At 38.1% G+C, this 25907-nt stretch overlaps 1 protein-coding gene across 1 annotated transcript; it reads right to left on the reverse strand.

Annotated features, from left to right (window-relative positions):
• Nucleotides 1-897: 897 nt before the first annotated feature.
• On the reverse strand, nt 898-24040 carry Atp6v1b2 (ATPase H+ transporting V1 subunit B2). The gene is made up of 14 exons (XM_026397530.2): nt 23891-24040; nt 17753-17808; nt 11617-11715; nt 10796-10889; nt 10593-10670; nt 9952-10091; nt 9570-9671; nt 9129-9226; nt 8433-8556; nt 7391-7541; nt 5795-5877; nt 4771-4875; nt 3886-4015; nt 898-2233 (listed from the first exon to the last, which is right to left on the reverse strand). Exons 1-14 carry the CDS (start codon nt 24024-24026, stop codon nt 2094-2096), a joined length of 1536 nt encoding a protein of 511 aa, XP_026253315.1. The 5' UTR covers nt 24027-24040; the 3' UTR covers nt 898-2093.
• Between the last annotated feature and the right edge of the window lie 1867 nt (nt 24041-25907).

The raw sequence follows: 25907 nt of genomic DNA on the forward strand, positions 1-25907 counted from the left end.
TTTAGTTACCCCACCTTTGAAGATCCTTGTCTTTTTAACTGGTCTTTTATTGAAGGCTGGCAACTGGTATACAAAGGCTCCCTAAGAAAATGTTTTCATTAAGAAATAAGTAACAAACTAGCAAGAGAGCTGCTTACCCAATAAGTGTGGAGTATTATGGGAGAGTAATAAAGCAAACCTGTTTTAATAAAGTTCTGTTAATAAAAAGAAGCCTACTGTGCCTGCCTGCCACGGACAGGATCTGTTCCAGGGTTTTATACACAAAATCTCTGGGTCTCGTGATAACCCTCAAAGGCACATGAGCAGACTTATATTTCTTACATGAGTAAGGCAGGCCCTGCTGTTAGAGGTGGCGCAGAGAACTCAGGTGCTCCTTTTTTGTCCTGACTAAGCTTTCCCCTCTACACGACCTCTGAAGCTGACTTCAGAGAAGAGGAAGAATAAGGGCAGGGAGCCCCCACCATGCTACATCCTTATGTTTTAACCAGTGGTTGTCTCTTACACTGGACACCCATCTAAGGTTTTACGTGAAGCGGTTCTGGCTTGATTCAAGATGTACTTCACTTTCTACTTATCACTCCCCCACACCCCCCCCCCACTTCATTCATGGCATGTAGAGTCTAGAAAATGTCTGAAACAAAGACATTGTAACTGTGGAAACTCAACCAGGAATCACACTACAGTTGCTGTGGGAGCGATCACCAGAGAGGTGCGAAAGGGCAGCCAGCAAGACACAAGGGTATAAAACATGGATCATGTCCCTGTAACACAGGGGGTTATGGTGATTAGAATTGTGAACTGAAGAGACGCATCATCTATTTGCTTATTGCCATTACTTTGCTGGTGAGAAGATACAGAGTCACTGTAGGTAACATCCATTTAATTTAACATTTATTTTCATTTTATATCCAGATGTCACATTTTCTACATTAAAATATAATCATGCTCAGTCTCCCCACCCCCACCCCTCAGAGAAAAAAGTGAAGACCTTTACACAACTGGAAAGATGGAATGCATAGAGTAGGAAGTCACTACTGCACCTGGGTAACACAGAACACGAACAAACAGCAGACATGGCACAAAAGCAAGCTCAGGGCTCACCCAGGAAAGAGCAGGAGTGCACGAAACTCCACCACCTGTGCCACAAGACCATCCTGAAAAGGCAGAGCTGGGTCAGAAAGCAGGGCCAACAGGGGAACAAAGGCTGCTCCCAAACAGTCTGTAATATCCACAAACCTGAGAGCTCCCCACCCCACCTTGTCTTAGTATCTGCTAAACTCTACAGAAACTTAAACCCCTATTGGCATGTCAGCATGCAGAAGGGCTACGGCTCTTTATTTCTTCCTCTTTTATTGTACCCCAGCTCTTTCCAAACAACAACTCCACTAGTGGTTTTAATTATGTGATTTTCTTTGCATAGAAACCCAGTAGGGATCCCCAAGGAAGGCATCTCACCACAACCAGATGAATGCCGCTGTGCAAAGGGGCATGATTCTGCGTGTTACTCAAAGGGAATCCGAACTCAGAGGTGCTGAGAGAAAAGGATACGCCTTTTGTTGATCTTTTCATTACACAGGAAAGAGCAGGTGGACAGTAAAAGCCATCTGCTTAGAGCAGAGCACAGACCCACAGGCACACCAATGACCCAGAAGAAAATGACTCTTTTGAAAGGAGACTTCTTCCAGACCTGATCTTGCTACTAATTCTGAGACCAAAGCATTTAGCTCCAGATAGGGATTCTCTTGAGGGGGCTGAGGGGTCAGGTCTGAGAGACCCACACAATGAGAACATTATTAGGCAACTACACCACTATGTACAAATACATACATCAATAAGAAACTTCACCTCCATCCCTGCAGCTACTTTAAACAAAGCACTGAAGATCAGGTTTTCTGAACAGGGATATTTTGAAGTCTGTTAGCAGTTTAAGACATTGCAACACTGGCACAATGTTACCTATTCTTTGCTTTTAATTACAGGGTAACAGGTAAACTCCCACACAGAGGTGGAGATGGAGGAGTGCGAAAGGAATCAAGAAGACGGAGCCAGTACTTCACAAGAGGTTCACACCACAGTAGCAAGAGCAGCAGCAGCTAGTGCTTTGCAGAGTCTCGAGGGTAAAATTCGCTCAGGGTGCTCTGGGGGATTCGCTTCAGCATTTCTTTGGGGAAGATTCGGAGCAGCTGCCAGCCAATGTCCAAAGTCTCATAAACTGTGCGGTTTTCATAAGGACCTGAAAAAATTGACACTGAATTAATGGCAAGATCCTTCCTACTTCCAATTCATTAGTGCTATCCAATACTTATTCTGTTAAATGACTAGCAGGCCATGTGGGCATAATACAGGAAAGGAAACAGGTCAGGACTCTCAAGACTGAATGAGAGTAAGTGTGGAGACAAGAGCACAAAGTACCACGGGGAAGAGGGGGGACCATTGGTGAGAGACAATGGGAAGCCTAGTGTGTGTGTCTGGGGACAGCAATTTGAGCTAAACCTTGAACATTTGGGTAGAATGCTTGAAAAATGGAAACCAGATCCAGTGCTGTGTCCAGAGATGAGTCAGAAAAGAGTCAGAACACAGGAGAAATGGTTGAATTTGAGCAAGACGAATACAGACACTAAAAATGGCAATCAAGCACCCAAATACTCAAACAGGTCAGTGGATTTCAGAGTTGTTATTTTTAATAGCAGAATCACCCCTATCCCCCAAATAAATCTCATTCTTCAACCAAAAAATCAAGAGTGGCTAGGGTTCTGGATTCCTGTCTCTAGAGATCTTCTCAGTTATCAAGGTTCCGCATTAAGGAAATAAAACTCTCAATGATTATTTATGTTTGGGAATTTTAATATGAATAATGTTTAAGGAGAAGAGGGCACAAATCCCACATGTATCCTTTGAGGCATTATTTCAACAGTAATACACCTACTGTAATTACCAAAAACGGAGTATTTCTAGCATTACCAGGAACAGGGGAGGGACCAGGTAAACAGCCTAAAAACCCATACATTAAATAAGAAAACTCACTATAGGTTTTTTAGTAGTGGGACAACCAATAGATTTACCTTTGAGTCAGGGAGAATGCCCAAGGATATGGTCAAAACTTTGGTCTAGGGCCTTGGTGTCAGGGTGGCTAGCCAGAAACATGCAGCTTCAACGTCACCCAGGACGTCACTCTAGCCTCACCCACAACTACTGAATCAGAATCTGCATTTTCACAAGATTCCCAGTTGCTTCAAAAGCAAATCAAAGTTTGAGAAATACCAGACTAAGATATTGTAATGGGAATGAAAACAGAAATGGATCTGATGTTTAAAGAGAGAACAAGACAAGTTAGCAAATATTCAATTCCTGGAGAGCCAAGGAAGGTTAAGAAGAACGGCCAGTTACTGAGCGTGGAATAGCAGGCATGGCACCAGGAGGAGGACACACAGGAGGTCACTCAGGAAAACCTTTGACTCTGGTCCTACTGGGCTTGAGGGGATGGTGCCATGACAACAATGGCATTCCTAAATAAAAAGTGGGTAAGGATCATACACAGCAATTCAGAAGCCACAGCAGAGTGAAAAGTCTATGCTTAAGGGGGAGGAAAAAAACACAGAAAAGTAACCTGAGTTTTTTCAAGTATTAGCAACCAAGAAGCAGAAGATTAAAAAAATGAATAAAGAAAAAATAAATAACTGGATAAACAAGTTAAGATCCTCTCAAGATATTTAGATGGCAGAGGAGAAGGAGCCAGAAGGTTAAGGCAAAGAAAGATACGCAGGTCCTTGGAAGAATTTCTCTAATAAGAGGGAAAATTGTGTAGAGACCAGTGTAAATTCTCTGAGAATGGGTCTTAAAAACTACAAAAGGTCTTTTATGTTTTTAAGAAAACAGTAATCTTACCCTGAGTAATAAAGTTTCTCTCAAACTTCTGCAGAAATTCCAAGTAAAGAAGATCATCTGAGGTAAGGGCTTCCTCTCCCACCACAGCTTTCATGGCTTGCACATCCTTCCCAATAGCGTAGCAGGCGTACTGAGGAGAGAGCTCGTGTGAACAGACATGGCATGCACATGTGTACTGCTGCAGCTCTCTCACAAGGACACACAGGATTGCACACACAATTCACATGAAGCTCATGTGAAAGTATCAAAAGGACTTCATTATATTCTCTCAAAGAAGCCTTCAGGCATGCAATGCACAGATACTACTATACTCTACAAAAATATACTTCCTCAGTATGCCAATGCCCTTTTTATATAGCATCTGAAAAAGAACTCAGTTAAAATACAGAGAAATCCATCTCCAAGTTTCATTCAAGAAAAACATTTGTAACATCAAAGGCTTATCATTTCTACTTTAATAAACTCATGTGACTTTTGAAACGAAGGACTTCCAAGAGTATACCACACTGTACCCCTCAGTGGTCTGGTGCTTACCATGCTAAGCTAGAAACATGATAAAGTATCCTTTCAGGGATACTCTAGTATTAAAAATTAAAATGACCATGTGCTTGTGTTTTTTTTTTTTTTTAATTACTTTTATAGCACTGGACATGGATTTCAAGCTTGGTGGTTTTAATATTGATTATTAACATCTATCTTTATGAGAAAAATATCATTTGGGTTCAAATTAATGATTACATACTTTATGAAAGTTTAGTACTAAAAATCCTACTTGGACAAGAAGAAGAAAAGTGATGAGAGAAAGAAGAGGAATAGAACAGCCGAAAGGAATGGACTGAGAAAGGCACTTGTTTCTTTTAAACACCATCCTCAGAACATACGTACCAGCTGGTTAGATACGTCGGCGTGATCCTTTCTGGTCATACCTTCTCCAATAGCAGACTTCATTAACCGTGAGAGCGAGGGCAGTACATTAATAGGTGGGTAAATCTTGGGTAGAACGGGAGGAAAAAAATAACTAAATATTTAAGTATGAAATTCAAGTTCTATGGTAAAGTAAAGAAGAATGTGAAACTATTATCCCAAAATTACAAAAACTGCTGCATTTGTTTATAAGATGGGTTCTAATATCTTCCTGGAAAGAAATGGTAGTAAAAAAACACTTGTTTTGGGGGTACTCGGGGTACTAGGGATTGATCTCAGGGAAACTCAACCAATGAGCCACATCCCCAGAGCTATTTTGTATTTTATTCAGAGACAGGGTCTCACTGAGTTGCTTAGTGCCTCACTTTTGCTGAGGCTGGCTTTGACCTTATGATGCTCCTGCCTCAGCCTCCCGAGCCACTGGGATTACAGGTGTTTGCCACCACACCTGGCAAGAAACACTTTCTGGCCTAATACTTAAGTCCAAAAACTTGAAAAATTTAAAACAGTACAAGACTGTTTTGAAAAACTAAATTTTCAATATATGCTTGGCACTACCACATCAAGTCTAAACAGTCTTCCAAACTGACTCAAAAAAAAAAACCCAAAAAATCCAAAATTAAAAGTTTAACAATAGTTCTACCTAAAAGGACTTTAGAAGCCAGTATTACTACAGAATTATCAACTATTATTTTCCTATTAATAACAAGATTGGCAGATCTTATACCTTAATGGAATATAATACCCCCTAAAGTTCTTTGAGGCAACTGACTCCATTTTAAGGTATAATAAAGAAAGATGGCAATTCTTAATTCTGGTACTTTGCCCACACCAGAACTGTAGTTCCAGAAATGACAACTTTATGGCCATGTTAAAAGCAATTCAAGTTGACACTTGCTAAGTAAAATAGTTCTTAATAACAAAATCTAAATCACTGCAAGTGAGTGGCTCCATAAGCATCACAGAACTTTTAAGTGTCAGATACCTGTCTGTTGTGCAGCTGTCTATCCACATAGATCTGCCCCTCTGTAATATACCCCGTCAGGTCAGGGATGGGGTGAGTGATATCTGTCAGAGGAAGACATACATAGTGTTAAGCATGTGGCGACCTCATATCACCAGACCACAGGAAGCTAATCCGCATCACCCAGGAATGCCACACCGACCAACTTTCTATGATGGAATGTTCTGTACCTGTGTTAGTATTATATCCACTAGCCAAATGTGATCCTGAACACCCAGAGTGCAGCTAATGAAACTGAAGAGCTTAACTTCAAATTGTATTTATTTTTTATTAGCCTAAATAGAGCCAAATGTGTCTAGGGGCTACATATTATACCATTTAATTTGTTTGGTTACAATAGTTCAGCTGTGTTGGCACTACAAGGTAAACGGGCTGACCTCATAAAAAAAAGTACTCTCTCTTCTAGTTATGTGCTTTCCCCTCAATGTATAAATAAAATTCCATTTTAAACACCAAGTTATCATTCAGAAATGTGGCAACTTTATGTATACTGACAGAATACTCTTAGTCCATAAGCTACCTTAGACAGACATGTGGCATTTGGCTACACAAACAAGAGGGTACTAGATGAGGAGGCAGTGCTTCTCAGGCAGTGCTGAAATGGTCACACAGAGCCATACACTTCTAAATCTGCTGAACCAAATAAAGCCATTTTTAGTTACTCCTTTGGCTTTTTTTTTTTTTTTTTTTTTTGGTGGTACTGGGGATTGAACCCAGGACCTTGTGCATGTGAGGCAAGCACTCTAACAACTGAGCCCTAACATCCCCAGCCCTAGTTACTACTTTGGAAAAATTATTTTCATGTCAGAGGAAGTACAGTGTATCAATTGGCGTGAATTATGAATTTAGACTGTCTAGATTGTAAATGTTCTACTTCTTATCCATGACAAATTACCTCTCTGTGCCTCAGATCTGCTTCTAAGTTGCTATGATAACCCAATGAATGAATATTTTAAAAGATCCAGAACAGTGCTCAATTATAGTGAGCTATTATTATTTCTGAAAATATCTCAAAAAAGACAACAGAGGGGAATTCTCAACAATGTCAACCTAGGGGTCACCCTGAGCATACACTTGGGCAGGTGCTGCCCTGGATGCTTTCACAGGCACAGTGCAAAAAAGCCACTGCCCATCAGCCCTTGGTTGAAAAAGTTCTGTCTCGAGTCTTGTAGTCTTTACATCTGTGCTCTTTATGTGGTATTTAACATAAACTACCTTACATTACTCGAGCACATATACATAAGAAACATCCCCAACTAGACTGAGTATTTACATTTAGCAGAAACCAGAAATTCTTAAATTCCTTACATCTAAAACAGTGCCCCGGCAAACTATAACTAATAAAACCTTAAAATTCAAATTACAAAGAAGCTTTTCTTCCACAAAAATAATGATGATCGTGAGTAATTCGGTTCAAATAACTAACTAGTTATGGCAAACTCTGAGAGGATAAACTCACAAAAGAATTCCAACTCAACAAGGTAGATGGTCTTCTGGTTTAGAATCAAAGTCCTTGTAACAATTAGGTCTGCTGTGACCCAAAGACCAAGAACTCACCATCATTGGGCATGGTAAGAATAGGGATTTGAGTAATAGAGCCATTTCGACCTTCCACTCGACCAGCGCGCTCATATATTGTGGCTAAATCTGTGTACATGTAGCCTGGGAAACCTCGTCGACCAGGGACCTCTTCCCTGGCTGCTGAAACCTGACAGGCAGTTAAGGAAAATATCACATACCAGAATATAAAAAGCAAAGCTTGGTTAGAACATGTTTGTTTGAATATGCCAAATTAAAATTCAAAAATCTCATCCTATTTATTTTAAATACTATCTCTTAAAGTGATGAGCTGGAAAAATCTACTAAGATCATCAATCAAATTATTCTGCAACAAGAATGCTTACCAAAAATTTCAGTAACTTGTATTAGGATACCCCAAAATTTCTGGGTGATAAGAATCTTAATATCATTCCAAATTAAACATTTTTGGTACCCTGGGACTGAACTCAGAGGCACTTGACCACTGAACCACATCCCCAGCCCTATTTTTGTATTTTATTTAGAGACAGGGTCTCACAGAATTGCTTAGCCCTCACTTTTGCCGAGGCTGGCTTTGAACCCTATCGATCCTCTTGCCTCAGCCTCCCGAGCTGCTGGGATTACAGGTGTGTGCCACCATGCTCGGCATTTGATTTTCTAAAGGGAAAAAGTTCCAAAGAAAGTGTTGCTAAACTACTTATTTAAATAAATACTACCATCATTAAAAATAGAATTCTGAAAAGAGCTAACGTGTAGATAAATGGAACTTCCGGGAGAGTAACTGAATGAAGAGCTTATTTACTGTTTTACAGACAGTTCTTAGCTCACAGAGATGACAGTGTGTTAAGCAGGCTAATAATTTAATCTCGCCCTCTAACATTTCTACCACACTGACAGAAAAGAAGTTGTATTTTCCTAAGTACTTTATTCTATTAATAAATAAGCAATTAGCTTAAAATATGATTAAGAAAATTAATCTACAGAAGCCTATAGTTAAGACAACCCTGAAAATTCACCATTTTGTTTAATAGAGGAAATAAGAAGAAAAAGAAAAAGTTACCTCTCGAAGGGCCTCGGCATAAGAGCTCATGTCTGTAAGGATAACCAACACATGCTTCTCACACTGGTACGCCAGGAACTCAGCTGTGGTCAGGGCCAGGCGAGGAGTGATTATTCGTTCAATACTAAAAGGAAAAATAATCCACAGGTCACTCAAAATAAAAGGCCAGAAAAACCAAAACAATTCTAGACAACAGTATGTTTCCCTTCTAAAGTGTTCAATAAATCAAGGGCAATAAAGCAATTGTGACTTTAAAAATTATTAAGGCTGTTCTGTGTATTTAAAATATAAGAACTACTTAGTGCTACAAAGTTAAGTTGATCATTTTATAAATGCCCCATAATTTCTCAGAGCTACATGGATTCTCAAAATTAAGAGGGAGTGGTAAGAAAAGAAACAAAGGAAAAAAATGGAAGACAAATTTCCCAAGAACAAGTCACTTGAGTATCAATTATGTGCTAGATAATATAAAAAAATATGACCCCATTTAACATGTACACACTGTGAGAGTAGTATTATTTATCACATTTTTATGAACTTCAGAGTCTAGGTAATTTGCCCAAAGCCAAATAACTCCCAAGAAGCAGGGCTGGTATCTGAATATAGGGTTACTTCATTCCTATATTCATAGGCTTTCCTGGTAACATTCTGACCCTCAGTCTGGGCAAACAGAAAGAAATAGCTCCATTTACTTACGTTGGGTCATTAGCCAAGTTCAAAAAGAGGCAGACATTGTCCATTGAGCCATTTTCTTCAAAGTCAGATTTGAAGAACCGGGCAGTTTCCATGTTTACCTAAATAGCAATGACTTCATCAGTGCTGGGAAGATAAACACTCTCAACATTTATTACTGATGAAGGCCAAGCTATAGATCTGAATTGTTTCTTCTCTTGAAATTTAAGGTACCCAAAAAATTTTCCCAAAAGTCAACCAAGAGCAGCTTTGTGCAGGAAAAATAGTCTTTTAAGTTTCAAGTCAAATACTAAACTTTAATTCTCAATTTGGTCACAGTGACAAGCTGTTTAAGTTCTCTACTCAGAGATAAAGTCAGCTTTATGTGTAGTTTACAACATTGATCTAGCAACACAAGCAGTTAACTCCACATATTATACTAACGCAGAAAAACTTCATACTTACACCCATAGCAGCAAATACAATGGCAAAATTTTCCTCACAGTAATCCACCACATCTTTGGATTTCTTTACCAAACCAGCCTGGCGACAGATTTGAGCTGCAATCTGATGAAGATTAAAAGAACCAAGTTGAATTCTAAAATAAAATTTCTACAGCAAAATAATTATTATCCTAACAACTGTGTTATTAATGAAACTGGAAATATTTTAGTGGCTTTACTCAACAAAACTATTTTGTAATTGTTGCAAAGATCCACAAGTGGATCAGTTGATGTAAATGGACTACATAAACAACAGTATTGTGTATTTATTAGGTTTCTCAATAAATGATACATTTGGAAATTCTTCCCTATAAATTTCACACCAAACAGACCCTAATTCTCACCTCATTGTGTGGTAACCCAGCAGCAGAGAAGATTGGAATTTTCTGGCCCCGAGCTATACTGTTCATGCCATCTATGGCAGAAATACCAGTCTGAATCATCTCTTCTGGGTAGATTCGACACTGAGGATTGATGGGCTGACCTAATGTATTCCAAAAGGGGAAATTTTAGTATGTCTACAAATTATTCATAAATGGAAGCATATATCAAATTGAACTAAAATAAAAAGCTCAAAAAACCCAGAAAACATTTACTCCTACTCTTAAAACAATGTTATTTTTGAAATCTGAAATATTTTTTTTCCTTTAGTCCTCTGTAGACACTCACAAAACATACAGCAATAGTGAGGTTCCTAAAGTGAAATAAAAGTATAGCAAACAAGAGAGAAGTCCTAATTTCACAGCCATGATTTTATTATGAACATTCAGACCTGCCCTAATAAGATTTTTATAATATCTTATGATACTGATACTACATTAAAAATTTGAAGACAATTTCTAGGAAAAATCAATTTATTAATAAATAAAATATCTGCATAATTTACAACATTGGTTACTCCCTCAAAATACACCAAAACCACTCTCAGGTACCAGACAGACAGAGGTTATTTCCCCCAAACAAGAAATCCATTTAGTGCCCCTACCCATGATGTCGAGGAAGTCTTCAGCCAGTACAGAAGGACCTCTGTCGATGGGTTTTCCTGACCCATTGAACACCCGGCCTGTAAAACATAGTGAGGCAATGCAGAGAACACCTTGACTTCCAAATAGTATTTTTTAAGAGTTTTAGGAAATATTTTTCAGAGAAACAGATCTCTGCTCAGAATGAATAACGATGTCCATTTACCAAGCATATCCTCAGACACTGGTGTTCGGAGAATATCTCCAGTAAACTCACAGGACGTTTTCTTGGCATCTATACCTGAAGTCCCTTCAAATACCTATCAAGAAAGAGAATTAATCAGAAGGGTAAAAGCAATTTGGATCACGGGTACTTACTAGACCAAGAGTCTTGCAAATCAAATGCCACAAGCAAGCTAGTATTGTTTGTTTATTTGTAACATTAAAAAAAAAAAAAAGAATTATTGAAAGAAGGAATAAAAGAACAAAAGAAAGAAAATTAAAGAACTTCCGGTGTCCATAAAGCCTCAAAAAATTTCTCTGTACTCCTTACAGAAATTTTGCCAACCCCTACATATTTTAGGGGAGTATTTTATTTGAGAAAACTGTTTATCTTTATTATCAGATAATACTAAAACTAGAGATAATTTAAAACTGACTCAGACATCATTTGATTTCATATCATCATCAGTGAATCCTACTTTTTCTCTCCTTTGGTGTGACGATTTTTATTTTTTCCATTTAAAAATCAATAAAACATGAATATTCTTCTCCTGCAGCCGCCAGTAATCAATCTCTAAAGATACTCTCTGAAGAAAAAAACAAGTTGTATTTCCTTTGTGTTTTCTGTTTTTGGTACTGGAGACTAAACCAGGGGCACTCTAATGCGGAACTACACCCCAGAGCTCTTTTTGAGACAGAGTTTTGCTAAATCGTTGAGGTTGATCTAGAACTTACTATCCTCCTACCTCAGCCTCCCAAACTGCTATGATTACAGGCATGCACATCCACCCCTGACCCCTATGTGTTTTTGATTAGGATGCTTACCTGAACCACTGCTTTGGAACCACTAACTTCTAGAACCTGCCCACTTCTCTTCGTGCCATCGGGTAATGTCAAGTGGACAATCTCAGCATATCTGGGAAACTAAATGGGAATAAACAAAGGACCAATAACCAACATTTTAAAAGCTCCCTAAATAACTCTGTATGTCATCTCTACCATAGCATGTGCAACCCTTCCATCCTCCAACACTTAGCTTTGTAAGAATTCATAGCATCCTCCAGAGTTTAAGTCCTTATAACACACACCATTGAAAAATGCCAGCAAATACAATTTAGGGTAAAGAACAGTTTTATACCCATGAAAACATGCAAGTTAAATGTATTGCTTTTCTTCTGTACACATGTTTGAGAGTATAGAAAGGCATGCTGTCCATCTACAACTATTAAAAAAAAAAAAGGTCCTCAATGTTATCTTTTTTTTTTTTAAAGATTTTTTAAAAATATTTATTTTTTAGTTTTAGGTAGTCACAATGTCTTCATTTTATTTTTATGTGGTGCTGAGAATCGAACCCAGTTCCTCACGCCTGCTAGGTGGGCATGCTACCACTTGAGCCACATCCCCAGCCTCAATGTTGTCTTCTAATAGGCTTGTTTCATTTTTATGCCTTTAATTGATCCAGGTTTATTTTCGGCATCAATTTTTACTTTATTTTTCTTATTTTTCATATGGGAAATGAATGTTTCAACAATATTATAACTAGCACAAGTTGTCTCCCATGGCTTCTCAACGTCTCAGCTACCAAGCTGACATCTCAGCTGTGAAGACAGCTGGTTTGGGGGCTCTTTATTTTTCCCCCACTGATTGCTTATACCTGTTTCAAATCCTACACTCAATAGTTTACTTCTGATTGTGCAACCTGGGTAGCATCAACACCTTTAGTATTTTGAGTTCATTCACTCAAAATACATGGAATCATTCAAAATAAGCAGAATATTAATTTCTTTCCTGGTCTCCCTTCCCCCTTAGGAAATCCTCAAAACTTACAGTTGTTGGACAGAGAAAACATCATCTTTGCATTCTGAGTTCTTTCCCCCCCCCATTTTTTTAATTTGTTCTAGTTAGTTATACACGACAGTTGAATGCATTTTGACACATGGTACACAAATGGGAGCACAATTTCTCCTTCCTCTGGTTGAACATGGTGTGGAGTCACACTGGTATATTTACATAGGGTGAATATGTCCATCTCACTCCATCATCCTTCCATCCCCACACATCCTCCCCTCCTCTCATTCCCCTCTGCACAATCCAAAGTTCCTTCGCACCCCCAGCCCTCATCATGGATCAGCATCCGCTTATCTGAGAAAATATTCAACCTTTTGTTTTTTGGGGTTTGGCTTATTTTGCTTAGCATAATTTTCTCCAGCTTCATCCATTTACCTGCAAATGCCATAATTTCATTCTTCTTTAAGGATGAGTAATATTCCATTCTGCATACTTTCATGGTCTTTCAACTGCTTTATAATTTTCTCTAAATAATTAGTTACAGGACACTACAGACTTGTGAAGACTGCTCCTGAACCCAAAAGCTATTCTATACCATCATTTCTAATCATTTGCCACTTAATGACTTGGGGTTTCTGTTTAATCACTTCAAGAAATAGCTATAGTTGTTGCCTTTCCAATCCTATTATATTCTAATTTCTCTGCCCTGCAGCATTACTAAGTGTCAAGCACAAAAGATGGATGGTGATAGAGACAATGCATCCTCACCTAGCTCCTGACTCTGATATTGTGATATAAAAAGAAATATATGTATGGTCTTAGTACTATTCCTGGCCAGAGCTACTAAAACCCTTGTAATTTCCTAAGTGATAGGAGCAATAAAGGTAAAAGGAGCATCTTTCATTTGGCACCCCCCTTTATAATTGCTTTTACTTTTTTTAAATATATGACAGTGGAATGCATCACAATTCTTATTACACATACAGAACACAATTTTTCATATCTTTGTTTGTATATAAAGTATGTTCACATCAATTCATGTCTTCATACATGTACTTTGGATAATGATGTCCATCACATTCCACCATCATTGCTAATCCCCTGCCCCATCCCTTCCCCTCCCACCCCTCTGCCCTATCTAGAGTTCGTCTTTTCCTCCCATGATCCCTCTCCCTACCCCACTATGAGTCAGCCTCCTTATATCAGAGAAAACATTCAGCATTTGTTCTTTTGGGATTGGCTAACTCCACTTAGCATTATCTTCTCCAACTCCATCCATTTACCTGCAAATGCCATGATTTTATTCTCTTTTATTGCTGAGTAATATTCCATTGTGTATATATGCCACATTTGTTTTTATCCATTCATCTACTGAAGGGAATCTAGTTTGGCACCACAGTTTAGCTATTGTGAAATGTGCTTCTATAAACATTGATGTGGCTGTGTTCCTGTACTATCCTGTTTTTAAGTCCTTTGGGTATAGACCAAGGAGAGGGATAGCTGGGTCAAATGGTGGTTCCATTCCCAGATTTCCAAAGAATCTCCATACTGCTTTCCATATTGGCTACACCAATTTGCAGTCCCACCAACAATGTATGAGTGTACCTTTTTCCCCATATCTTTGCCAACACTTATTGTTGTTTGTCTTCATAATAGCTGCCATTCTGACTGGAGTGAGATGATATCTTAGTGTAGTTCTGATTTGCATTTCTCCGATTGCTAGAGATGATGAGCGTTTTTTCATATATTTGTTGATTGACTGTATATCCTCTTCTGTTAAGTGTCTGTTCAGGTCCTTGGCCCATTTGTTGATTGGGTTATTTGTTTTTTCGGTGCTTAGCTTTTTGAGTTCTTTATATACCCTAGAGATTAGTGCTCTATCTGATGTGTGAGGGGTAAAAATTTGCTCCCAAGATGTAGGCTCTCTGTTCACCTCACAGATTGTTTCTTTTGTTTTAACTTTTTAGTTTGAATCCATCCCATTCTTATTAAGGAAATTGGGCCCTAATCCCACATGATGAAGATTAGGGTCTACTTTTTTTCTTCTATCAGTTTAATTCCTAGGTCTTTGATCCACTTTGAGTTGAGTTTTGTCATGGTGAGAGATAGTGGTTTAATTTCATTTTGTTGCACATGGATTTCCAGTTTTCCCAGCACCATTTATTGAAAAGGCTATCTTTTCTCCAATGCATGTTTTTGGCACCTTTGTCTAATATAAGATAATTGTAATTTTGTGGGTTAGTGTTTGTGTCCTTTATTTTGTACCATTGGTCTAGCAGTCTGTTTTGGTGCCAATACCATGCTGTTTTTGTTACTATTGCTCTGTAGGATAGTTTAAGGTCTGGTATTGTGATGCCACCTGCTTCACTCTTCCTGCTAATGACTGCTTTAGCTATTCTGGGTCTCATATTTTTCCAGATGAATTTCATGACTGCTTTTTCTATTTCTATGAGGAAGGCATAAGGCACCTCTTTCAATCATACCCAAGTGCACCTTAGGGTGAAGACTTTTGGAAAGCCCCTAAGGATGAGGGGATGAGGTGGTTGTCAGGAGAACCAAGCTCATCATTAGAGGATTTTAACTTTCACCTCATCCTCTGTCCTTTGAGCAGGGGAGAGAGACTGGAGACTGATGTAATCACCATGCAATTAATCACACTATGTAATAGTCTCCACAAAAATCCTAACTGAAGGGGTTTAAAGAGCTTCACAGAGTTGGTGGAGAATGCATGTATGTGCCGAGAGGGTGGCAACCCCGGCTTCATAGGGACAGAAGTTCTTGTGCTCAGGACCCTTCGGGACCTCACCCTATGTATCTCTTCATCTGGTTGTTCATTTGTATCCTTTGTATAGCTCAGTAACAGTAAACTGTTTTGAGATGTGACAAGAGAACCTCTAATTTACAGTCAAATCAGAAGGTAGCTGTGGATAATCTAGGTACCCAATATTTGTGACTGGCATCTGAAGAGAGGCAGTCTTATAAAACTAAGCCCTTAACTTGTGGGTCTGCAGTTAGAGTCAGAACTGAGTTAAATTATAGGACACCCAGTAGGTGTCGTTGGAAAACTGACATGAACTGTTGTGGGGTAAAAACCCACACATTTGGTGTCAGAAGTGAAGTACCGAGAACAGGGTTAGAGTAGAGTTCCTTTCACTGATTTAACTGGCAATGTTTCTAGAGTCTCCTTAAGGATGCTGTCTGCTAGGTGGTGGATACCTGGAAAGAGGCTAATTTGTTCTATTCCTTATTAAGAGGCTTCCTTTTATAATAAAATGAGTTAACTTTACCAGATACTTTTTCTGTATTTATTGAAGAATATAACTTTTTTCTAGTTTTGTCAAATGTTTGCTTTTAAACTGATATATTTTCTAATATGAAATCAACCTGGTTTACTGGGATCAACACTACTTTGTCATAATTTTACTGCTTTTTTAACATAGGTATTTTTGCTACTATCTGACAGGAGTACATTTTATCAAGAATTCTGGAATCTGTGCTAACACTACCCATTCTCTGGTTTTAGAATTTAATATATGCTACAATAAATTGGAGAGTAGCTCTCCATCTTCTATCCAGACAGAATCCATATAATTATCTGCTCCTTAAGCATATGTGTATGCAATTAAAGCCAAAAACTAAAAACCAAACCAAATCAAGAGGAAAAAAAAAATCATTCCAAATTTTATGGTATGGAACTATCTTTTAAAACAAAAAAATTTCTTTACCAGTTTTTCCTCAATAAGAGCTATACTTCAGAGTAACAAACTTTTTAGTTCTCTTAAAATTACTTCACAGAGATGTTTTCTAAGTCCTTTCTATTACTGATTCTCACATCCTCCTCAATCACCCTTGACAGCACTTACCAACACACTCTTAGTATTTCTGCTACATCTGCTTCTCTTCTACACTATTCTTATTTTCCACCAGGGGAAGGCTGAGCTCAGATCTTAACACAATTGAAACCTAAATATTTGATGAGCTGCTTTTCAATAATAAACTAATATAAAAATGCATATATTAAAAATATTAGCCAAAATTTATTTAGCAAATAATGTACGAAAAGAGATACAGAAATAAAGCTTCTTAATGTTTTCCTCAAAAATGAAAGTGTAATCTCTTATTTTTTTTTAAATAAAACATTAACAGGCACTTGTAAGTCTTATACATCCTGAGATCAATATGTCGAGACTTTGCCTAATTTGTAGACTAGTATGAAACCGTGGCCAGAAGGTGAACTTGCTAGGGTTAATTTCAAGATTTATTTGTAAAGATATCTTGCCATACACAAAAATATTATTTTAATGATAAGCTTAAGAAACCACAAACTTTGCCCTTTTTTATAAGAAATGCTTCTCACTTTATTTTCTGCTTCCATGGGGACCACAGGCCAAACATACAACCATCATTAGCCTGTCAATAAAGTGGTAATCATGTGTTCTCCCCTGACCCACCCCAAGAACAACTAATGTAGAATTACTCTTCTAAACAACAGGTATATAAATTACTTTCTGAGAACATTCTGATCACAGAGGTCAGGCAGGAAGCATAGCCTGAGACATCCAACTAAACTGTAGTCTATGCCTCACTTTCTAAGCTAACAGTGTTTATAATTTTTACTTATAGGTAAAAATCCAACATACCCAAAGATTTTTACAACAAACTGAATAAGTATACCCTATTCTTTGTTTTAGGTTATAGTCACTATTGAGTAATCTGTTCTTATATATTCATTACTTCAAAACCAATATCAGGCTCTAAAAGTAGCAAAGCTTACTCAACAGCTTAAAATTTAGTAGAAATAAGATAAATATTATTAAAATAACTATAAAATATAAGATACCATGTAACTGTATAATATCCTAAAGGTTATAAAACATACTCATAAATACTATTGCTGGTTTTCTTTCTATCTAATAAAACTATTGAGTAGGATTGGGGATTCCTCCCCGCAATTTGCAGATGATGAACTCACAGAAACAAACAGAACCTATACTAACTAGTACTGAAATCCAGTGTTCTGACTTTTGGTCTCTAATTTGTTTCCTATATAATACTGACATTCAAACCACAGGATAGCTTTAAAATCATAACAAAATCTAAAGTATATGGAATAGTACTTAACACCACACTTTTAAATACATAAATGACTTGATCATAACAGACAGTGGATTACCTTAACTTGATCTAAGATCACCAGTGGACCATTGACTCCTGAAACTGTCTTGTATGCTGAAAAGAAACACAGAAGAGTCAACTTTAGTCAAGAGCACAAGAGCCTAAATTACCTTCTCTATTACTACCAAAAAAACTTCTACTTTATTCCATCTATTATAATATGGAACACTGAACAGCTACACAATTTTTTTAACAAAATGAATTTGTAAAATATGCCTTACTATTTTTCATAATATACCCTCATCAAAAATATTTTGAATCTTACTGGCTGAGCCACTGTTCTAAGCATCCCATACAAAAACAGGTACAGAGGCTGCCTGCCTTTAGAAGTTGAGTTTTCATGCAGGGAGGGGAATTTCAATGTGATGAGATAAGGTTCTGAGATAAGGGTACTAACTGAGGCTTGCAGAGGATTCCTGGGAGCACAGCAAAAACAGAATAATAAAGTTCCTATCTTAGAGAGAAAAGGAAAAGCTTTATAGAGGAGGTGGCACTTAACTAAGTAGGTCAGGAAGGAAAAGGAATCTTAACCTAAAGCAGAAGCAACAAAATTCACAAAAGCAAGAAAATGTATTCCGTAAAGTAAAATCATAAAAAATATTGAAAAGAGCCTGAGAAACAGATAATGAGCAATGGGATAAAATGCTAGGGGTCAATTAAGATAAGTAATCTTAAAAAAAAAAAAAAAAGTCAAATATTACTACCAGGTTGGAGACTGATAATTCACAGCCAAGTATTCCCTAAAAATAAACTGTTACTCTGTAAGGTATTACCCATATCCTTCATTTTTAGAAAGAAGATAGTCATTCTTCCTAGCAAAAGAGATTAGGTATAAAAAAGAACATTTAGAGAGCTGGGAATATAGCTCAGTTGGCAGCTTGCTTGCCTCGCATGCTCAAGTCCCTGGGTTCAATCCCCAGCACCAAAGGGGAAAAAAAAAAAGGAACGTTTAGGACAAGGGAACTCAAACAGAAATCTTCAGAATTCACTAAGTTTCATAATCAAAACAGTTAAAAAATACATGACATAAATTTTAGAAGAAAATTATTACAAAGTCTGAAACAATTTATATGAAGCTGTTAAGCAATTAGGAATTTTTTCACTTGCTTGATTTGAGGTCTTCAAATGAACTTGGACAGAGATTCCTGGCACAAATATGAACTCCCAAGAATGAGGAAACCATTTTATAACCAGTCTGTCCACTCAAGGGGCTTTAAAATTTACAAACACAATTCCTCCACCGTGTTACAAATGATCAGTAACCATAATGGTCTCAACAGAGGCCCCCAACCTGATTGAGGTATTTTTGTTTGTTTTTTTCAACTTGCATATCACAAGTTGAAAAATAGATACCTGAATGAATGAGAACGTAAGAGGATCACTCATTTCCCTTATAATTATTAGAAAGATTCCTTTTGTGGCATTTTCTATCACTTTTAGGAAAACCTTCCTTATTGTTCTCATTTAAAAGACTCCAAACATTGTTTTTCAATGAATTTCTAAAATTACTATAAAGAAACGGGAAGTGAGCTTCATCAGAAACATGTCTTCTTGAAACCCAATTTTTTAAAAAATGCAAAAACACAGACCTTCTAAAAACCTTCATTTAAACAGTGTGGAATGAAAGGGAATGAAGCTTTGAGATAAGCTTTATAAAGCTCTGTCCTGAATAAAATACATCATTAAAATCCCTCAAGTTCTTAAAATTCTCTTTAATTTTTAACAAAATAGACTCTTTTCTGAAAATCTAAACTCTACAACAACTCTGCATTGGAATCTTGTGTTTAAAATTCAAATTAATGCCAAACTATGAAGTTTTGCCAGTCAGGAGCAAAAAAGCATGACCAAGAAAAAGAAACATTAGTCATGGCTTTTCCTGGAAACAGTGAATGGAGCTGACTTCTACTACAGGAGATTCTACTTCCTCAAAAGAAGAGTCTTCTAAATTTTCAACATTAAAAAGTGTGCAAATAAACCCTGTAAGTTACTTGATGAACATTAACAACACCCAAGCCACATCTAATGAGTGCCTATCAGGAATTCTCATTTAACCTCCATCACACACCCGAGTTAGCGACTATTTCACATTTTAGAAGAGAAAAATTATTCTTGGAGAAATTAAGAAACTTGCCCAAGGATCTGAATCTCCAGCCATTTGGTCTTTAAACCACTGCAACACAAATTCTAAAACAGAAATAAGTTGGTTGTTTGTGTGACAGGGTACATTCTAGCACTTATTTGCAAGAATTATATACCAGTACCATCCCAAATAATTTCACCAATCTGCAGTTTTAGCTCAGAAAAGTAGGTATTTTTTTTACTATTTTGCCCCAGGCATTATTTCCCTTTGTCCACATTCTGTCATTACTACAAAACAATCTTTCTCCAGTGGAGTCACAGCTGCTGGAAGAAATCTAGCAGAGAATGGAATATCTCTGGAGATGCTGCAGCAGTTTTCCCTCACTAGAAATCATGAAAAATGTGAGGAGGCCACTTCTGGTACAAACGAGAGGTGAATCATGTTTAAATTGATATGTGAAAATTGAGCTAATAAATATTATAACTCAAACAAGGTAAAAAAAAAAAAAAAAACTACCAAACTTTGTATTTGGAGAGTGTCATGCTTTTACAGATCATTTTCAGATCGATTATCTGATTTTACCTTCACAAAACATTGTGAAATAAGCAAGGCTGATACAATCTCACTTTACACTTAAGGAAATAAAATCCCAAAGAAATCTGCTACCAAGTGGAGGAACCAGGCTTACTAATTAATTATAAAGTTCGTATTCTATGACCCTATAGCATTTTTTTTTACCTTAGTCCCCACTATAATTTAAAAATATGGAAATCACACATTCCTAATATTTGGACTACAAGAAAACTAAGCAGAAAACGCATCTGATGCTGCTACCTTTTATCCCTCAATTATCCAGCCTTCCTCGCCTTTACCATTAAATAGTCCAAAGCAGAGATATCAAAGCACAGCTGTCAAAACATTAAGTTGCTCTTCAAAAGGTTAATTATTAATTATTTTATTTATCAAAATCGCTCTTCTCTTAGAAATTTTCTAAGAACTTGAGTCCATAGGTGAGTGTGTGGTGGATGATCAGAAAGCTAACAATATAGTAGAAACATGCTTATATTACATACTTAACACATTTTACAGCCAAAAAGCCACATCTTTGGTTCTGAAACACACGTGATAAATACTGAAAAATCAAAATCCACAAAGGTTTTAAGGAACATATATTTCAGATGACATCCCCTTCCTTCTGCTTGATAAGAGATTGTTCAACACTATGAATATGAATGCCTTTAATGATTGCCACACATTCAAAGAGAAAACTCAACAGCCATTGCATAATAAGAGTCCTAGTCTTTTAGGCTCCACCTTAATAGCAAAACAAAAACTCAGAGCAATCATCTTCTATTGTGTAAGAAGATAAAACTAACTCTGAGCAGTAGGCACCTGAGAGAGAAGTTCTAGAAAAAGCAAGCAAAACATTCTTTTATGACTTTTGCTGGGGCAAGCTCTGCTTCATGATGTAAGAAACTTAAGATTAGTTGATTGAGGGTCTCAAGAAAAATGGAGATCACAAAATTAAAAATATTTAGCATTGAAAAGCTCTATGTATATTATTGAATTTTTCTCAAGGATTAACAGAAAAGTCTTCTTTTCCTGTGACTTTAGAAATTCTACTGAAAAAAAAAAAAGAAATTCAATTGAAGTTTTCAAAATTATTTTCTAATTTCAAAGCTGAATAGATATTTCCATTTCTTTTTGACAGTCCTATAATCCTGAATTTGTTTCTTAACAGGATCTAATTTGTACAGTGAAACTGCCAATACTATTCCATTCCTTCATTCAAAAGGCATATATTAGGGGCTGTGTGTGTAGCTTAGTGGTGAAGAGCTTGTCAAGCATGTGCAAGGTCCTGTGTTCAATCTCTAGCATGAGAAAGAAAAAAAAAGAAAGAAAAATTAAAGCATATATTAAATAGCTACAACCACCTTAGATACCATCATCAATCTTTCATTACAAAAATTAAGACGTTAAGCTGGGTGTGGTGGTGTAGGCCTGTAATCCCAGCAACTCAGGAGGCTAAGCAGGACTGCAAGTGCAAATTCAAGGCTAGCCTTAGCAACTATGAGAGACCCTCAGCTACTTGGTGAAATCCTCAGCAATTTGGTAAAGTCCTGTTTCAAAATAAAAAACAAAAAGGGATGTGACTTAGTGGCAGAGCACAAATGGGTTCAATTCCTAGTACCACCAATTGGAACCAAAAAAGATGTGGCAAAATAGGAAAAAAATTCAAATGAAGTTCCAAGCCCATATATATTACTTATGTTTAGAATGACTCATATATGGAAGGGAAACTGTTCAGAACAATTAGGTATTGTAACTCCCTACTCTGATTCCATCCATATTAAGAATTTACCCATTAAATTATTAAAACAAGGGGCTTACATGCAAGTTATACAAGAATTTATAGAATACCTTCTATGTCAGGCAATGTAGAAGGTACTAGAGATACAAAATGGATCCCTGACCTATAAAGGTCCCATTTTAAGCAAGATGCTGCAACAGTTTTGTGGGGAAGTTCTTCAGCCATTGGTTGACATACAAAATGTGAAGAAATTATGTGAGCTCTTTAAACAATGTTATTATTTTTGTTCATATTCTGAATTGACATTGAAGACTGTACCCTTAAAACCTTTTTCTAGAGGCACCATTAATGTCTATCTGTTCTGCCCAAAGCAAAGCATACGAATGCAATTCATAAGAGAATTGGCAGTTCCTAGGTACACTTTGCCAAGGTTTATTTAAGAATGCAACATCTATCAATTTCTCAAACATTTACCTCAGCTCATATAACCCCCCACAGGCATTCCTGATTTAAACAATTTCCACTGTAAAAAGCCCATCTCAGCAATCTACAGATTCTTCCTTAGGCTGCAGTGCAATCACATGACCCAGTGACAGATCAGGATGGGATTAGTCAGGCTGCAGAGTGCTTCACTAAAACCCTTCCTCTGAAATTCTTTTTAACCAATGAGCCACCCACAAATAGATAGGCTGGCAATTAAACAGCACAAATGCAGTCTCGTTATTTGGGGAAACATCAGGTACTTTTCCAAGCTTTTTAAAAAAGTATTTCATCCCCTAAGGAAGCTGTTGAAGAGGTCTGATGTTAACAACTATTATCTTTAATAATCAAGAACCATTTCTTTTGGAACTGCTGAACCATCTACCTAAACCTAATTTATTAAGGCCCTTTATAATCACAACACTTAAGCCTATGCATATATGCTAGATAAGGGAAAAGCTGCTTGGCTTTCCCAAAGAACCTTGCACTCGACCTAGTTTGGTTAACTGGTCAATAATTGAAGAGGCAACGACAGAAGAAAAAAAAAAAAAAAAAAAGCCCAAGGGGAATTAGGAAACCTGGATTTTCATTCTCCTGCTCTGTCAATAATTAGAGATGTCTGAAGCCTGGCAAGTCCTATCATCCCAGAACCTTTGGCTTCTCACCTGTAAAATGAGAGGGCTGGACTGGATGACTTGCAGGGTACTTTTCAGCTCTAAGGTTCTCTGGTATCTAGGTGTTCTCCCGCGAAGCAGCCCCTCCACCCAACAAGACACATCTCCCTCTGGCTGTGGGCCTGACCTCCATCCACCAAAGGCCTGACCACGTCAGCGAAGGCACTGCACAGTCCGCCTTCCCAGAAGCTTACGACCTGCCCTGAGGTCCTCACCAGGGGGAGGAGATGGGAAGGGGCGTTCCCTCGACCCCTAGACCTTCAAACCAGGTCAGGAGAAGATTAAGATCGGAGAGACGAGGCTCCTCAGGGACAGGCAAGTGCCAGTGAATGCTCCAGCCCAGGCAGGCTGGAGAGGGAAGGGCAGTAGCCACGAGCCCACCAACCCCAGGAAAGTTCCCGCTGGTGCTCTTGCGCTCTGCCCACGTAAGTCGTGGAAATGTCAAGCACACGCAAATCTCCTAGAGACACACTTGTGGGTCTCTGGAGAGGGGGAAAAAATTCACCCCGCCCGCTGGCTAAGCAGGTGAGCGGGAGCAAAGGGCTAGGCGAAGAAGCGAAGACTGTTTCTCCGCTGCTTTCAAATACTCACTGAGGCGAGGCTGGGAGAGGTAGTTCCGACTGACTGCCAGCGCTTGCTCCCGAGATCCCGCCATGGGCCCACTGGCGGACACGGGTAGCTCGGGTGCGGCCCCGTTCACAATCCCCCGCACCGCCCGCAACGCCATCTTGTCTCCTCCGTCCCGACTGGCCCCACAGCAGCGCCGCGCAGGCGCAGATATACTAGGGCGGCCCGCGCACCAGGCTCCGCCCAGGCGCGCTGCGGAGATCCATCTTGGCTCCGCCCCCTTCGCGGCTCACCGCCCCCCAGCCTCGTGACTCGGGCTCCGCGTGGGCGGGGCTGAGAGCGCGCAGGGGAGAGGAGCTGACCAGCGTGCTGGGAGGGCCGGCGCTCGCCAGGGAGAGGGAAAAGGAAGCCAAAGAGGGGCCAGATTGAGCGAGAGGGGAACACGTACAAGAAAAGGCCAATTGATGTCCATTTTAGAATTGCCTTTCATTGCATTGAATGAAGAGAACTATCAAACGCACCTTGAAAAACAGGGGAAATGTGAGACTCTATGACCAGGGAGGGTACTATGAGCCATTATTCGTTTCCCTTTACTATCTCCCTACCCAATTCTTTAACTCCTGTATCCATTCAACAAGCATCTGTTGGTTTGTTTTAAGTTGTGGGCATTGATGTGAAAGACACCCAGGAACAGTTTTGAAAGCTACACAAGGGTCCCAACTAAAATAGGATGACAGGCTGCAGAAGGTGACAGTCCAGATTTGATGGAGCTTGAATAGATTCTGGCGCCATTTACAGGACTGGCACAGAGAAGGAGAGGGGAATTTTGCTGCTTGATGAAAGAGGGAAACTATTCTGCTTGGGAATCTGTTAGGTTTCCTTGGATTGTTTGTAAATATCCAAGAAGACATCTGGGATGAACTAAGATTTGTGACGTATAAACAAATTGATGATGAGGACCTGAAAAAGACAAAGCAAAGATTGTGTATAGAGTGGGAAGCTGTTCAAGGTCCACTTCTAGGGGAATCACTAAGATGAGTGGATGGACAAAGGAAAAGTATCCTGCAGTCGAACTTGAAATGTTATAAGAGATGAAAAGGACCCAGAGCACATGTTCCACAAGCCAAAAGAAGACAAAAATTTAATTTGTTATTACCCCCAAACAGAAGAGAAAGCAAGTAATGGAAGGACTGTAAGTATTCATTGTGTTTGACCATGAGAAGATCATGGTGATAACTGATGAAGAAAATCAAACGTTTTTACATGGGAGGAAGATTTGGGGGATGAATTGTATATAATGGTGGTATGCAAGTTGAACATCCCTATCCAAAAGTCCAAATTTTTGGAGTATTTTATACTCCAAAATGCAAACATTTTGAGTGTCAGCATGATGCTGCAAGTGAAAAATTCCACACTATGAAATTTTGTTTCATGCACAAAATTATTATAAATATTGTATAAAATTATGTTCAGGCTATGTGTATCAGAGATATATGAAACATAATGAATTTTGTGTTTAGAGATGGGTCCCATTCCCAAGATATCTCATGAAGTATATGCGAATATTCCATCCCACCCTCACCCTCACAAAGAAAAACTCAATTGAAATCCAAAACTCTTTTAGTCTCAAGCATTTAAAATAAGAGATAATCAACTGGTGTAATAAGTGAAGTAAACATTACTTAGTTACTAAAGTCTTCATTAATGATGAATGAGATTGAGCATCATTTACTATGTTTTATAATTAAGAGCAAAACATTATGTTTTAATTTATGAGATGGACTCCAATTTTTAATTTTAACTAATGTGCAAGCAAAAGTAAAATGAAACAGGAATTTTCATGTTTTATTGGTAGGAATATAATTAGTATGACATTCAGAAGAGCAATTTGATAGTCACATATGCTCAGAGAGTAGCACCCAGGGACAGGGAATAGCACAGTATTATGGTTAAGAGGCATGGAACTAGACAGACTTAAAGCCCTAATTTCAATAGTTCTATGAACTTGAACAAAAATTTATTCTCTATAAGTTTCATTTTT

Source organism: Urocitellus parryii, chromosome 14 (assembly GCF_045843805.1).
Source record: "Urocitellus parryii isolate mUroPar1 chromosome 14, mUroPar1.hap1, whole genome shotgun sequence".
NCBI classification, from domain to species: domain Eukaryota; kingdom Metazoa; phylum Chordata; class Mammalia; order Rodentia; family Sciuridae; genus Urocitellus; species Urocitellus parryii.

Bases quoted from the DNA above. Each gene is read 5' to 3' on its own strand.
- Atp6v1b2 (XM_026397530.2), bottom strand. From the start codon at position 24,026: ATGGCGTTGCGGGCGGTGCGGGGGATTGTGAACGGGGCCGCACCCGAG. The intron at 10,092-10,592 runs GTAGGGGCACTA...GGAATACATTAG, and splicing joins AGACTTCCTCGACATCATGG to GTCAGCCCATCAATCCTCAG. The intron at 2,234-3,885 runs GTAAGATTACTG...CAATTTTTTCAG, and splicing joins GAGAAACTTTATTACTCAGG to GTCCTTATGAAAACCGCACA.